Genomic DNA, 16,675 nt, shown 5'->3' with positions numbered 1-16,675 from the left:
ATGAGTAGTGTGAGAAGCCATCCTTGTTTTGTACCAGTTTTCAAAGGGAATGTTTCCAGCTTTTGCCCATTCAACATGACATTGATATGATATTGGCTGTGGGTTTGTCTTAGATAGCTTTATTATTGTGAGATATCTTCCTTCAATATCTAGTTTATTAAGAGGGTTTTTTTTTTTTTTTTCCGGAGTCTTGCTGTTGTTGCCCAGGCTGGAGTGCAGTGGCGCAATCTCAGCTCACTGCAACCTCCGCCTCCCAGGTTCCAGCGATTCTCCTGCCTCAGCCTCCTGAGTAGCTAGGGTTACAGGCATGTGCCACCATGCCCAGCTAATTTTTGTATTTTTAGTAGAGACGAGGTTTCACCATGTTGGTCAGGCTGGTCTCAAACTCCTGACATCATGATCCACCTGCCTCAGCCTCCTAACGTGCTGGGATTGTTAAGAGTTTTTAACATGAAGGGATGTTGAATTTTATCAAAGGCCTTCTCTGCATCTATAGAGATAATCATGTGGTTTTTGTCTTTGGTTCTGTGTAATGTGATGGATTATGTTTACTGATTTGCATATGTTGAATCAGCCTTGCATCACAGGGATGACACTGAGCTGATCGTGGTGGGTGAGTTTTTTTAATTTGCTGCTAGATTTGATTTGTCAGTATTTTGTTGAGGATTTTTGCATCGATGATCATCAGAAATATTGGCCTGGAGTTTTCCTTTTTTATTGTGTCTCTTTCTGGTTTTGGTATCAGAATGATGCTGGCTTCATAAAATGAGTTAGGGAGGAGTCCCTCCTTTTCAATTGTTTGGAATACTTTCAGAAGGAATGGTACCAATTCCTCTTTGTGTTTCTGGTAGAATTCAACTGTGAGTCCATCTGGTCCTGGGCTTTTTTTGGTTGGTAGGCTATTAATTACTGCCTCAGTTTCAGAACTTGTTATTGGTCTATTGAAGGATTCAACTTCTTTCTTGTTTAGACTTGGGAGTGTGTATGTGTCCAGGAATTTACCCATTTCTTCTAGATTTTCTAGTTTATTTGCGTAGACGTGTTTATAGTATTCTTTGATGGTAGTTTGTATTTCTGTGGGGTCAGTGGTGATATTTCCTTATCAGTTTTTATTGTATCTATTTAATTCTTCTTTTTTTCTATATTAGTTTAGCTAGTAGTCTATTTTGTTAGTTTTTTTTGAAAAACCAGCTCCTGGATTTATTGTTTTTTTGGAGGGCTTTTCGTGTCTCTATCTAGTTCCATTCTTTTCTGGTCTTAGTTACTTATTGTCTTATGCTAGCGTTTGGATTAGTTTGTTCTTGATGCTCTAGCTCTTTTAACTGTGATACTAGAGCGTCAATTTGAGATCTTCCAAGCTTTCTGATGTGGGCATTTAGTGCTATAAATTTCCCTCTTAACACTGCTTTGGCTGTGTCCCAGAGATTCCGGTACATTGTCCCATGTTCTCATTAGTTTCAAAGAACTTCTTGATTTCTGCCTTAATTTCATTGTTTACCCAGGAGTCATTCAGGAGCAGGTTGTTCAATTTCCATGCAATTGTGTGTTTTTGAGTGAGTTTCTTAATCCTGAGTTCTAATTTGATTGCACTGTGTTCTGAAAGACTGTTTGTTATGATTTCAGTTCTTTTGCATTTGCTGAGGAGTGTTTTATTTCCAATTATGGGTCTGTTTTAGAATCAGTGCCATGTGGCACTGAGAAGAATGTATATTCCGTTGATTTGAGTTGGAGAGTTCTGCATATGTCTATTGGGCCCATTTGATCCAGAGCTGAGTTCAAGTCCTAAATATCTTTATTAATTTTCTGTCTAGTTCTAATACTGACAGTGAGGTGTTAAAATATCCCACTATTACTGTGTGGAAGTCTAAGTCTCTTTGTATTTCTTACAAACTTGTTTTATGAATCTGGGTATGCCTGTATTGAGTGCATGTATATTTAGAATAGTTAGCTCTTCTTGTTGAATTGTTCCCTTTTCCATAATGTAATGTCCTTTTTCTTCTTTTTTGATCTTTGTTGGTTTTAAAGTCTGTTTTGTCAGAGACTAGGATTGCAACCCCTGTGGTTTTTTTGCTTTCTGTTTGCTTGATAAATTTTCCTCCATCCCTTTACTTTGAGCCTATGTGTGTCTTTGCACATTAGATGGGTCTCCTGCATACAGCACAGCAATGGGTCTTGACTCTATCCAATTTGCCAGTCTGTGTCTTTTAACTGGGGCATTTAGCCCATTTACATTTAAGGTTAATATTTTTATGTGTGAATTTGATCCTGTCATCATGATGCTAGCTGGTTATTTTGCACACTAGTTGATGCAGTTTCTCCATAGTGTCATTGGTCATTACATTTTGGTGTGTTTTCCAGTGGCTGGTACTGGGTGCTTTTTTTCCATGTTTAGTGCTTCTCTCAGGAGCTCTTGCAAGGCAGGCCTGGTGATATGAAATCCCTCAATATTTGTCTTGAAATGATTTTATTTCTCCTTTGCTTATGAAGCTTAATTTGGCTGGATATGAAATTCTGGGTTGAAAATTCTTTTCTTTAACAATGTTGAATTTGTCCCCCAATCTCTTCTGGCTTATAGGGTTTCTGTTGAGAGACGTACTTTTAGTCTTATGGGCTTCTCTTTGTAGGTGACCTGGCCTTTCTCTCTGGCTTCCCTTAACAATTTTTCCTTCATTTAAAGCTTGGATAATTGAATGCTTATGTGTCTTGGGGTTGATCTTCTCATGGAGTATCTTAGTGGTGTTCTCTGTATTTCCTGAATTTGCATGTTGGCCTGTCTTGCTAGGTTGGGAAAGTCCTCCGGATAATATCCTGAAGTGTGTTTTCCAGCTTGTTTCCATTCTCCTCGTCTCCTTCTGGTACTCTAAGCAATCATAGGTTTGGTCTTTTTATGAAGCTCCATATTTTTTGGAGGCTTTCTTCATTCCTTTTCATTCTTTTATCTCTAGTCTTGTCTGCATGCCTTATTTCAGCAAGGTGGTCTTCAAACTCTGATATCCTTTCTTCTACTTGGTCAATTCGGCTATTGACAGATGTATATGTTTTATGAACTTCTCGTGCTGGGGTTTTCAGCTCCATCAGATCATTTATGTTTCTCTCTAAACTGGTTATTCAGTTAGCAGCTCCTATAACTTTTTATCAAAGTTCTTAGCTTCTTTGCATTGGGTTAGAACATGCTCCTTTAGTGCAGCACAGTTTTTTATTACCCATATTCTGAAGGCTACTACTGTCAATTCATCCATCTGATCCTCTGTCCAGTTCTGTGTCCCTGATGGAAAGACGTTGCAATTATTTGGAGAAGAGGCACTCTGGCCTTTTGGGTTTTCAGCACTTTTTCATTGATTCTTTCTCATCTTCGTGAGTTTGTCTAGAGTCGGTCTTTGAGGCTCTGACACTTGGATGGGGTTTTTGTGGGGGCTTTTTTGTTGTTGTTTTTGTTGTTTCTTTCTGCTTGTTTTTCTTGCAATGGTAAGGTCCCTCTTTTGTAGGGCTGCTGCAGTTTGCTGGGGGTTCACATCAGGCCGTACTCATCTGATTCACTCCCATGCCTGGAGATGTCACTCAAGGAGGCTGGAGAACAGCAAAGATGGGTGCCTGCTCCTTCCTCTGGGATCTCTAAGCTCAAGGGGCACCAACCTGATGCCAGTAGAATCGCTCTTGTATAGGGTTTCTGACAACACCTGTTGGAGGGTCTCACACAGTTGGGTACCACGGAGAACAATACCCATTTAACAAAGCACTTTGTCCCTTGGTAGAGGGGGTGTGCCACACCAGGCGGGAAACCCACTTGTCTGGGCTGCCTGGATTCCTCAGAACTACCAGGAAGAAAAGCTAAATCTGCTGGTCTGCAGAGACTGTGGCCTCCCTCTCCTTAAGGGCTCAGGTCCTGTGGGATCCAGGTTCTGTCCCTGAGCCCCTGGCTGGAGTTATTGGAGTTCCTGCAGGGAAGCCCCACCCAATGAGGAAGGATGGGTAAGAGTCAGGCCTGTAGAGGCACTCTGCCACAGACTGCCACAGCCAGTGTATTGGGCTGCGGAGGGACAAGTCTTGGGACCAAGCCATCCAGCCTCCCTGGCTCCAGCAGGGGAAAAGCACAGCCTGGGGCTTTAGAAATGGGTGCCACCCTTCCCCTGCCCAGTGAGCTTAGAGTGTTAGGCAGTTGTGAGTCCCAGTGCTGGCTGCTGCCCCTCCCCCAAGGAGCTCAAATGGCTTACAGTGCAGGCAGCGCAGCGGCAGCTGGCTCTGGTCACCCTTCACCCCAGGAGTTCAGTAATCTTAAGCTGATTCCAGATGGGAGGCTCTTAGGAGTCTGCACCTTCTGAGGTGGGACACTAGGCCCCAGTGGCGTGGGTTCGTGAATGGGATCTTCCAATCCGTGGGTTGCACAGTTTCATCAAAAAAGCAGTTTCCTGGCTGGGTAGCATGCTCACTCACTGCCTGCCTTGGCTTTGGGGGAGGGGCTTCCCTGCCCTGTGTGGCTCTCAGGCCAGTCGCCACGCCACACTGTTCTTCCTTCTCTCTGTGGGTCACGCCAGCCTCCTAGTCAATTCTGATGAGAAAACCTGAATACCTTGGCTGCCAGTGAAGGATTCACATGCTTATTATGTTTTTGTTTGTTTGTTTTGTTTTGTTTTTTTCCTGATGGGAGCCTCTGAACGCTGCTGTTTCTATTCGGCCATCTATTTGGCTCCCCTACAAAATTCTTAAAATTAGGGAACAATAGTAGATATAGATGATAGAAAAAAGAAATGCAAATATGAGCAAGTGATATCCCTGAAGAAGAGAAATGAAAAACTACAACAGAACAAAAGTCTTCAAATATATAATTTAAGAAATAAAGATGACTTGATTAAATATACTGAGATAGGAAATCATTTTTTCAAGAAATATTTTATACAGAATGCAACATTAAGGCATTTTGTAATAAAGTTATGGAACTGCACAGTTCCATAAGAATTCTTCAATAATTCTTTATGCATTCAGACAAAAAAAATTACCTATAAATTTTAATAGAGAAACTGTCATTAAACTTTACTTCAATATTCTATATTTTATAGTTGAATACTAAAAAAATACTTTTATAGTATTCAACTATAAAATATAGAATATTGAATACTATAAGAATACATTTTTATAGTATTCAACTATAAAATATAGAATATTGCCTACAAATTCCTAAGTGAAGAGAAAATTGTGACTGAAGAATTTTATATTCAGCACAATTTTATCCAGCTATACAGATAACAGAACATAATTTTCAAAAAGACAAGAACTCAGGATGAAATCATCATCATGAATTCTTCTTGAAGACATTATTAAAGGATGGAATTCATCTAACTAAAGAATGAATGGATGAACTATTGCAAAAAGACATCTAGTATCTAGCTGTGGGACCGTCATCTGCCAATCAAGTCTCTACTACTTTTTATTTTTCTCTATGCCTTGGAAGGCTGACCTCTGCATTCTGTATCTCCCAAGCTCCCTTGCCAGCTTGCTTCCTGATGGGTACAACACTTAATGTCCATTAATGCATTTAATGAGCAGAGGTATGCTTAATATTCAGAAATAATTATGACAGTGCTATTCACAAATGCTTGTCCCATATAGAATCCTTACTGAGCATCTGTTTAAAAATACTGACCAACAGGCTCAGTCCAAGTGTCATAAATATACTATCAGATAATTTCGTAGATCTTGATAAGTTGATTCTAAATGTTTGTGGAATAGCAAAAGGCCAAGCTACTCATGAAGGAAAAAAAAGTGGGACTACTAGTTTCACCAGATACAAAGATTTATTATAAAGCTACAGAATTTTAGATAGTCTGTTACTCATTAAAGGAAAGACAAACAGACCTGTGGAACAGAATAGAAAGCTTATAAACAGATCCACACATATACCTAATATATATCAGAACTGGCAGTGTATATCAGACCAGCAAATGATGGGCTGCCTAATAAAAGGTGCAATGACAATTGGAAATGCACAAACAAAAGGACTCCTGACACCCTACACAAAAATTAATTCTAGAAGAATCAAACAATGTAAACATAAAACACAAATATTGAAAAACTTTTAGAAGAAAATGTAAGATAATATCTTCATAACTGAAGATAAACAAAATATTTCTAAAGACAAAAAACATAAAAATCAAGCAATAAGCTGAGAGAAGTATTTGTACATGTGTAACTAAAATGTATTAATTTTGATATATTAATTACAATAACTTAGAAAAAGACAAAAAAATCCAATAGATTAAAAAATAAAAAGTACAAAAAATAATAATAAATATGAAGAGGAAGTTCAAAAAAGAGAAAACATAAATACAGATAATCATGTAAAAAGATGTTCAACAATATTAATAATTGGAAACATGCAAATTAGAACAATAACACCCCATTTCACACCAATAAAGTAGCAACGTTTTTTAAAATACAAAAAAAAAAACTGATGTTAAAATTGAAAGCTTCTCTTCACCAAATTATGTTAAAAGGCAACCACCAAATGGAAGAAGATATTTACAACACATATATCTGGCAAAGAATCACATTAGAATATATAAAGAATTCGTGTAAATTTATAAGGAAAAAACCACCTAATAAAAAAATGAGTAATAAATGACACTTTTCAGAAAAGGATAGACAAATGACCAATAAACATATAAAAAGATATTTGACTCCATTGTTCATTTGGAAAATGCAAATTGAAACCATAAGATACCATTGTACATCCAACATAAAGTGTAGCATAAAGACTAACAATCTCAACTGTTGTCAAGGATATGGAGCAAACAGATCTCTCTTATATGCTGTTGGCGGAGAAAATTCTTACACCACTTTGGAAAGCTGTTTAGCTATATCTGATAAAGCCGAACACATACATATCCTATGACTCAGGAATTCTATAAAATCTCACAGAAATACATACATGTGTTCACAAAAGATATGTACTAGAATATTCAAAGCAGCATTACTAGTTATAACCCAATCCTGCAAATCAACAGGTAGATGAATATATTGATGTAGATTCACACAATGAAATACATACCAATGAAAAAAAAAAATCAACTTCATTCACAATGTAGAGGAAGCTTACAATGTTGAAATAAAAGCCAGTCAGAAAAAGTACATATTGTACAATTCCATTGATATAAAACACAAAAACAGCTAGAACTAAAGAGTTATTATACTCAGGGTAGTGTTCACACTTGGGGAGAAACTAAAAGGGAGCCTCGGAGAGAGTTTCTGGATTACTGGTAATGTCTTGTGTCTTGACCTTAGATGTGGTCACTGTGTAAACATTCCATGAGCTGTACATTTATATGTGTACTTTTTCATACATGCGTTATACCTAGATTTTTAAAATTAAAGTTTTATATATATATACATACCAAGAGTTGAAAAGTGTGTGGAATAATGGGAATTTTTGTTGCTTGTAGTGGGAACAGAAATTGATATAAACACTCAGAAAATAATTCGACATCATCTTATAAGCTAAAGTTTAGCATAATGTTCCTATAAGTCTGTAATACCATTTTTAACTATGCACCTTAGATTCTCTCACATAAGTGCATCTGGAGACATGTAAAAGTTTATTGCCATATTATTAGTAATATCAGATAAATTAGAAATAATCCAAATGTCTGTCACAAGTAGAATGGATAATTTCTGTATTGTCACAAATGCAAAAGTAAATAGCAAGGAAGTTTATTACAAAAAATAAAAATAAATAAATAAATAAATGCTATCTTTACACTCACCAGAATAGGTGAATACAAAAAAAAAAAAACAAACAACCTTGAGTAAAATGAATAAAAGCAAAAAACAAAACCCAAAGAATACATACTATTTATATATGGATGAAAGCAGACACTACTAAAACATTATTTGGGAATTCACATTAATTTTCTCGGAAAACAGTAAGAAAAATCAAGGAAATGGTCAACATAAAATTCAACATACTAGTTTACCTAGAATGAGGGGGAGGAAAAAAAAAGTGTTTATGAAAGGACACACAAGAGGCTTCAAGAGCACTAGTATTTTTTATTTTTTAAGTCCATAGGTAGGATATTATATTCTTTTATGTACTTTTAATTTAAAAATACATGCTTTAAATTATGATAATCTCAAAGCAACTAACTCATTAAAAAATACAGTGAAAGACAATATCCCATTTATAGTAGGTAAAAAATAAAGAAGGAAATAAAAAATGAGGAAGAAAAGGAGGAAGGGAAGGGAAGAATGAGGGAGGGAGAGAGGAAAAAGAGAGGGAGGGAGAAAAAGAAAGAAAGAAGGAAGGAAGGAAGACTTTTGGAAGAAAGTAAGAAGGGAGATGGGAGATAGGGAGAGGAAGAAAAAAGAAGGAAGGATAGACAGAAGGAAGAAAGGGAGGTCTAAAAATAAACTTTAAAATATATGCAATATTTCTATGAAGAAAATTGCAAACATTACTGAAGGACACAAAGACTGAAAATAGAAAGGTATAAACCCTATTTTAGGAAAAAAAAGAATAAAAATTTTAAAAGTGTCAATTTTTTTTCTAAATGAATCTATGCATGAAATGAAATGCCAATTAAAATATCAATAGGATTTTTTTCAACATTGGTGTGCTGATTCTAAAATTAAAGTAGAAAAGTTAGCATGCAAGAATAATGGAAACTCTAACTGAAAAGAATAATGACAGAGGACTAGCCCTATCATACATCAATATAGCTTTAGTAATTAAAATCACATGGAATGAATAGACAGATAAATAGGACATAATACCATCCAGAAATAACCCTCTAAACATGCAGTATTTTAGAAAGTGAATCACTGACCTTAACTAACAGTGATGAAAATATGGAATGTTCCTTAAATGACGTTGGGACACCTGCTAAGCCATCTGGAATTTTTAGAATAATTTTACTCCCATTTCATTTCGTACACGAAATAAATTCCAGATGGTCGCAAATTCAAATGTTAAAAAGGAAACTATAATAATAAATAAAATTAAATTAAATAATTTGGAAAAATTGGCTGAGTTGGGGAAGATCTTGCTAAGAGTCAAAATAAGCCATAAAGAAAAGATTGATAACTATGTAAAAATGAAACAGGATTGCAAGGCAAAACTACTATAAACAAAGTAAAAAGCCAAATTTGGATGAAATATTTACATTTATCATGAATTCTCACTGTCTAAAGAATCTTTACTAACCCATGAGAAAAAGTAACAATAGAAAAATGGACAAAGAACACACCAAAAAAAAAATCATTTGGCTCTTAAGCATTAAAATTTTCACAAATTTTTCCAAAAGTGATGCAAACAATGTTTCTATCCATTGAGCTGACAAAGATGCAGTTTTGTACTACCCAGTTTTGGCCAGGTTGCAGGAAGTGAGCAATCACTTACATTACTGGTGAGACCATAAATCATTACTTTCTCTAAGAAGAACAATTTGGTAAAATCTATAAAAATGTGAAATGCATATTCTTTTGACTCAGTAATCTCCTCTCAAGAGAATATATCCTCAGATACACTCACACATGGGAGAAATGATGTGTGTACATAGATATTTATTGCATCATTGTACACTGCCATCTCACCTTAGCATGTGGCTTTTATCCTTGTGTTTTCTGATTACCTTCAGCATTTTAAAAGTGTTACAGCAAGAAACAAACAAAAAAGTAAAATACAAAAGATGTGCTTTCCAACTGGGTCAGCCCAATTTTACAAGGCTGTCTTCAAAGTCCCCAACCTGTGACTTATCTTACAGTCACAATGACCAGAACTGTCATAGTGACACCATTAGTTCAAGAGATGCTTGGAAATATAGTTATTTAAATGGTCAAGAAGGGGATCATGATATTAACACCTAGTAGTATGTCACAATTGTCAATATTTAAAAAGTGAGAGATCTCATATAAGTTTCTAGGATTCCAGTTATTCATGAAGGGAAAAAAAAAAAAGGAAAATGAAGCTATACTGAACCTGTATTTCTGCATGGTAGCAACCCGGATGTGGCTGACCATCAGCTTCACTTGTGGATGAAGCCTGTACTTCCTGTTCACCACACTCCCCACCACCACCAAATGTATTCTTCCACACAGTTGAGATCACATGGTTACCTACCTAGGCCTTGGCATTTCAGTTAATTTGACATAATTTCCAAAGCATCAAATTCTGTTTGAAAGTTCATTTGTGACTTTCAAAAACAGTTTCCATAGAGCTATTTAATTTGTAGGTCTTTTTGCATAATTTTTCCACCTATTTTGTTCATTTGGTGGTAACATTGTATTTATGAAATAAGTATCTGCAGTTATAAGAACAATCCAAATATAACTATGGTTTAAACAACATAATAATTTATTTCTCTCTCATGCAATAGTCCAAGCATACGTAAACTAGGGCCAGCTCTTTTGCTGCTCTATCATTCTCATCACGTAGTTTCCCACATCAGCTCCAAAATGTTTGCTCCAGCTCCTGCAACCACTTCTACATTCCAGTTGGTTGGAAAGAAACAAGAATATCAAGAGGTCACGCACACTCCTTTGAAGAGCAAATATAACTTCTGCTAAATTATCATTAGCCCATATCATAGACATATCCTCCCGCTTAGCTGTAAAGAAGTCTTAAAAATCTAGTTGTTAGCTGGGTGGCCAGCTAACTCTCAGTAATTTAGTAAAAGCACTAAAGAAAAAAAAGAAATTTGACATTAGGGGGAATTAATACTTGTTAGCATGAGAAATTTTCATTCATTTATCTACCTAATCTTAAAAGGAAATACATTGGAATACAAAATCAAACAGATAGAAAAGCACACTAATAAAGGACATCTCACAAAACAAGTTTTTTTAAAAAAGCATTATTCTTAAATTGCTAAGCCCATGCTCCACCTGCCAATAAGAGTATCTTGAGCTTTACTGCCAGTTGATTGTATTATGAAAATGCTCATGTGATTTTGTGGTCACTATATTTACTAAAGCAAAGAAAAAATATAAAATATTGGTTTGATAAGCAAAGAAAATCCTCCTTTGAGACAACATAGATGATCCATCCTGAAAAAAGGGGAAAACAATAGACAACATAGATGAACCTAGAGGACATTATAATAAGTGAAATAAACCAAAGACAGAAACATACTGCATAATCTCACTTATGTGTGAAATCTTTTTAAAAAAGTCAAATATATAGAAATGTAAAGTATAATGGTGGTTACCAGGAGCAAGGGCACAAGAAATGGGAAGATGTAAATCAAAGGGTATATAGATCAAAGGGTGCAAAGTTGCAGTTATGTAAGATAAATCTAGAGAGCTAATGTATAGCATGAAAACTGTACTTAATAATATTGTATTACATACCTACATACCATACATTTGCTAAGAGAGTAGATCTTAGGTGTTTTTAGCTAAAAGAACACTTAAAATACAACACATTTGTGTGTGTTACACACAAAAAGGGTAACTATGTGAGATGATAGATATGTTAACTTGCTTGAGTGTTGTATTCATTTTACTAGGTATATGTATATCAAAACGTTATGTTACATACCTTAAATATACACAACAGAAAAACAAATTTTATTTTCTGATTACTCGAGTAAAAAATAGATAGTCTTGCATTTAAACCTCAGAATGGACACCCTCTAGCCATGTGACCTTTACCAAGTTACGCCGCATATCTACAACCATTTGATCTTTGACAAACCTGACAAAACCAAGCAATGGGGAAAGGATTCCTTATTTAACAAATGGTGCTGGGAAAACTGGCTAGCCACATGCAGAAAACTGAAACTGGACCCTTTCCTTACACCTTATACAAAAATTAACTCAACATGGCTTAAAGACTTAAATGTAAACCCCAAACCACAAAAACCCTAGAAGAAAACCTAGGCAATACCATTCAGGACATATACATGGGCAAAGACTTCATGACAAAAATGCCAAAAGCAATTGCAACAAAAGCCAAAACTGACAAATGGGGTCTAATTAAAGAGCTTCTGCACAGCAAAAGAAACTATCATTAGGGTGAACAGGCAACCTACAGAATGGGAGAAAATTTTTGCAATCCACCCATCTGAGAAAGGTCTAATATCCAGAATCTACAAGAAACTTAAATAAATTTACAAGAAAAAAACAAGTATCAATAGCTGAATCAACCAAGTGGAAGAAAGAATATCAGAGTCTGAAGTGGGCAAAGTAACAAAAGTGGGCAAAGGATATGAACAGACACTTCTCAAAAGAAGACTTTTACATGGCCAACAAACTTATGAAAAAAAGCTCAACATCACTAATTAGAGAAATGCAAATCAAAACCACAATGCGATACCATCTCACACCAGTAAGAATGGTGATTATTTTAATTTTATTATTATTATACTTTAAGTTTTAGGGTACATGTGCACAATGTGCAGGTTTGTTACATATGTATACATGTGCCATGTTGGTGTGCTGCACCCATTAACTCGTCATTTAGCATTAGGTGTATCTCCTAAAAAAAAAAAAAAAAGAATGGTGATTATTAAAAACTCAAGAAACAATAGATGCTGGTGAGGCTGTGGAGAAAGAGGAATGCTTTCACACTCTTGGTGAGAAAGTAAATTAGTTCAACCATTGTGGAAAACAGTATAGTGATTCCTCAAAGATCTAGAACCAGAAATACCACTTGACCCAGCAATCCCATTACTGGGTATATACCCAGAGGAATACAAATCATTCTCCTATAAAGACACATGCACACCTATGTCTATTGCAGCACTATTTACAATAGCAAAGTCATGGAACCAACACAAATGCTCATCAATGATAGACTGGAGAAAGAAAATGTGGCACATATATGCCATGGAATACTATCCAGCCATAAAAAGAAATGAGATCATGCCCTTTGCAGGAACATGGACAAAGATGGAAGCCATCATCCTCAGCAAACTAACACGGGAACAGAAAACCAAACACCACATGTTCTCACTCATAAGTGGGAGTTGAACAATGAGAATACATGGACACAGGGAGGGGAACAACACACACCAGGGCCTGTTTGGGGGTGGGAGGTGAGGGGAAGAAACTTAGAGGATGGGTCAATAGGTGCAAAAGTTTTATTTAAAATAAATGAAAGGTTATATATGTACTCACATATTTTAAAAAATGATGGAAAGAAAAAAGAAAATAAATTTCTCTCTACAACTAAAACAAAAAAGACTACCTATTGGGTACAGTGTACACTGCTCAGGTGACAGGTGCACCAAAATCTCAGAAATCACCACTAAAGACTTAACCATGTGACCAAATACCACCTCTTCCCCCAAAGCCTATTGAAATAAAAAATTAAAGTTTAAAAAATACCAATACAATAGCACCAAAAATCATCAAATACCTTAAAATAAAACTAAGAAATGATGCACAAAATGAATACACATAAAACTGGGAAACACACAGAAAATTTTTAAAAGAGTTCCATACAGGGATATATTATGCTCATTGATTGAAAGATTAAATATTATGATGGTGTCAGTTCTCCCCAAATTGATCTGTATAGATTCAATGTATTCCTAAACAAAATCTCACTGGGGATTTTGGGTGTGTGTGTGAAATGTGACAAGCTGATTATAAACTTTATATTAAAACTTAAGTGTTCGAGAATAGCCAAGATAATTTAAAGAGGAACTAGAGTTGAAGTACTTATACCATGGGATATCAAGATGCATTACACATTAAGGTCATGTGGTAGTGACACAATGATAGACAGACAGAATGGAGTCAAGACATTGGCCACACACAATTTACGATCTAGGTGACACTGCCAAACAGTAAGGTAAGAACAATTTTTCTCTTAATGGTGCAGGATCAACTATACAGGTATATAAAAATATCTTGACCCCAACTTCATGCTGTATAACTCCAGCTGGATGGTACATATAAGCATAAAAGGTAAAATAGTAAAGCTTCCAGAAGGAAATATAAGAGAATATCTTTATGGCTTAAGACAAGCAAACATTACCTAAACAAGACCTCAAAATTAACTAACTGTAAATGTAAAGATGATGAGTTCAATTACATTGAAATTAGGGGTTTCTGTTAATTAAAAAACAAATGCAAATGGAAAAGTTTAGCCGTGAGATAAGAGAAGATATTGTAAGATATGCACCATTTTAAAAAGATTAGTACTCAGAACTTTAAAACGCCTACAAGTGACTAAGAAAAAGATAACTCGATATATAAGCAGACAAGAGACTTATCTGAATAAGCATTTCACAAAAGAAGACATCCAAATGGCCAGTAAATACACACATGATCTTATTAATTAACAACGAAAAATGAAAATGAAAATTACAATGTGATATTATCACCAAACCCATGAGGATGACTGAAAGGAAACATTGTAACAGTATCAATTGTTCAGAGGACATAGAGCAATGAAAATGTTAGCATACTGTTGGTGGGAGTGAAAATTGGTACAGCCACTTTGGATAACTGTTTAGCAGTAACCGCTAAAGTGGAACATAAAGCATACCCGGTAAATCCACTGGTTATATACCAAACAGCAGTTATACAAATACATGTCGAAATTCATGTACAAGAATGCCCATAACTTCATTATTCATAATGGCTCCAAACTGGAAACAACACAAATGCCCATCAACAGCAGAATGGATTTTAAAAAATGATGCGTTCATAAGATGCACTCGTATATAGCAGGTTCAGCAAACTCTTTCTGTTAAAGGCCCAATAGTAAATATTTTAGACTTTGAGTACCATGTAGTCTCTGTTGCAACGCTGCTGTGGTAGGGTGAAAACAGCCATAGATATGTAAACAAATGAGCCAATGTGAATGGCTGTATCTCAAGAAAACTTTATTTGCTAGCCTCTGCCATGTAGCAATGGAAATGAACAAACTATTGCTACATGAAAGAACATGGTTGAATCTTAAAATGTAATGTGAAGCAAAAGAAAGCAGACACAAAAGAATATATTCTGAAAGGTGGAGGAGGAGACTGGGAGAGCCTTGAAGGAGGCTTCCAGGATGCTGCTAAAACTCTATTTAATAACCTAAGTGGTAGCCCTGGTGTGTTCCTTTTGTGGTCATTCACTGAGCTGTCCAATATGATTCGTGCACATTTATACTCTCATATATCTTTCAATAAACAATTTTATGAGACAATAATTAAAAGTACTAAAAGATGACTCAAGGATAGAGATGCTTTGCTTCAAAAAAAGCAGTTAGCCAGATAACATCAGAAAATGTATTTTCATAATGCATGTTGCAGTAACTTTAATTTTTATTATGTGCATAGGATATTTGGCAAAATCAGGTGGTCATTTACTGCTTAGCGATGAAATCGAAGTCATGCTTGATGGTGAGTATTGAGGTCATAACAAAATCTTTATGCATAAATCTAAATACATTTACTATTTGTGATTCCAGTCACATATGAGTTCTGTTAGGGTGCCAAGCCAGATAGGAAGAGGGTGGTAGTAGTGGTTGGATAATTACGGAAGAATCAATGAAAGGACTGGGTTAAGAGGTATGTTTTTTCCCTTTCTATTCTATTTCCCCTTACTCTCCTTCCCTGTTTCAGTCTCTCCATGTATTCCACTAATTGTCTGAGAACTATCATCCTAGAGCCCTTGGGAACTTCAGAAAGTTGAAAACTCATTTACTCAGTCATCTAACAAATATTTTTTAGCATCTCTTATGTTTACGTGACAGCACTACTTACTGCTAGGGACAGAGTTACAAATAAAACAGTCTCTTCCCTCAGAGAATTGACATTTTAGTGGATAGCAATGTACAATACATTTGCAGAGGAGGGAATTAAAGAAGGGTAATATTAGTCTATCAAAATGTTTGGGTCTTAGGAATCTCCCTTAGCCTCTGTCTATTGTCCCATCAGGGTCAGAATTACAAATAGTGAGTGATAAAAACACGTTGGCTGCCTTCCTTCCTTTTTCTTTCTTAATAGACTATTTTTTTAGAGCAGTTTCAGGTTCACAGCAATATTGAGCTGCAGGTACAGAGACTTCCCAAGTACCTTCTCTCCTCACCTATGCATAGCCTCCCCCATTATCAACATCCCCCAACAGAGTAGTACATTTATTATAATTCATGGACCTACATTTATACATCATTACCTTCCTTCCCTATTCATTCATCCATTCATTCATTCACCCACTCACTCATTCATTCAACACATATTTGACTACCCGCTAAATGCCAAACACTAGAATTTTCCATCTTTCTTACAGTCATTTTCTTCTTTCATTACCCCCCTCCTGCTCCTTCTCATCTCTGTTTTCTAAATCTCCCCCTTTGTTTCTATTTCTTTTATCAAGAAATAAAATAGTAATTTCTCACAGTCCACTATCTGGATATAATGATATTAGCACTTTGATATATGTATTATCCCGGAATTTTTTTTTTTTTTGAGATGGAGTCTCCCTCTGTCACCCAGCTGGAATGCAGTGGCGTGATCTCAGCTCACTGCAACCTCTGCCTCCTGGGTTCCGGTGATTCTCCTGCCTCAGCCTCCTGAGTAACTGGGACGACAGGTGCGTGCCACCATGCCCGGCTAATTTTTTGTATTTTTAGTAGAGATGGGGTTTCACCGTGTTAGCCAGGATGGTCTCGATCTCCTGACCCTGAGATCCACCTGCCTCGGTCTCCCGAAGTGCTGGAATTATAGGCATGAGCCACTGTGCCTGGCCT

At 36.0% G+C, this 16,675-nt stretch overlaps 1 protein-coding gene across 2 annotated transcripts in view; it reads left to right on the top strand.

Annotated features, from left to right (window-relative positions):
- The window catches only part of MROH9 (maestro heat like repeat family member 9), a 117,508-nt gene that overhangs the window by 99,518 nt on the left and 1,315 nt on the right, over positions 1-16,675 (top strand). For both annotated transcript variants that reach the window (XM_024232369.3, XM_063726495.1), the window contains one exon: positions 15,264-15,326. In XM_024232369.3, coding sequence (XP_024088137.3) covers positions 15,264-15,326 — 63 coding nt within the window. The remainder of the gene's footprint in view (positions 1-15,263; positions 15,327-16,675) is intronic.

The sequence above is a fragment of the Pongo abelii genome, chromosome 1 (assembly GCF_028885655.2).
Source record: "Pongo abelii isolate AG06213 chromosome 1, NHGRI_mPonAbe1-v2.0_pri, whole genome shotgun sequence".
NCBI lineage: Eukaryota > Metazoa > Chordata > Mammalia > Primates > Hominidae > Pongo > Pongo abelii.
This window is presented reverse-complemented; position numbering and strand designations above follow the sequence as displayed.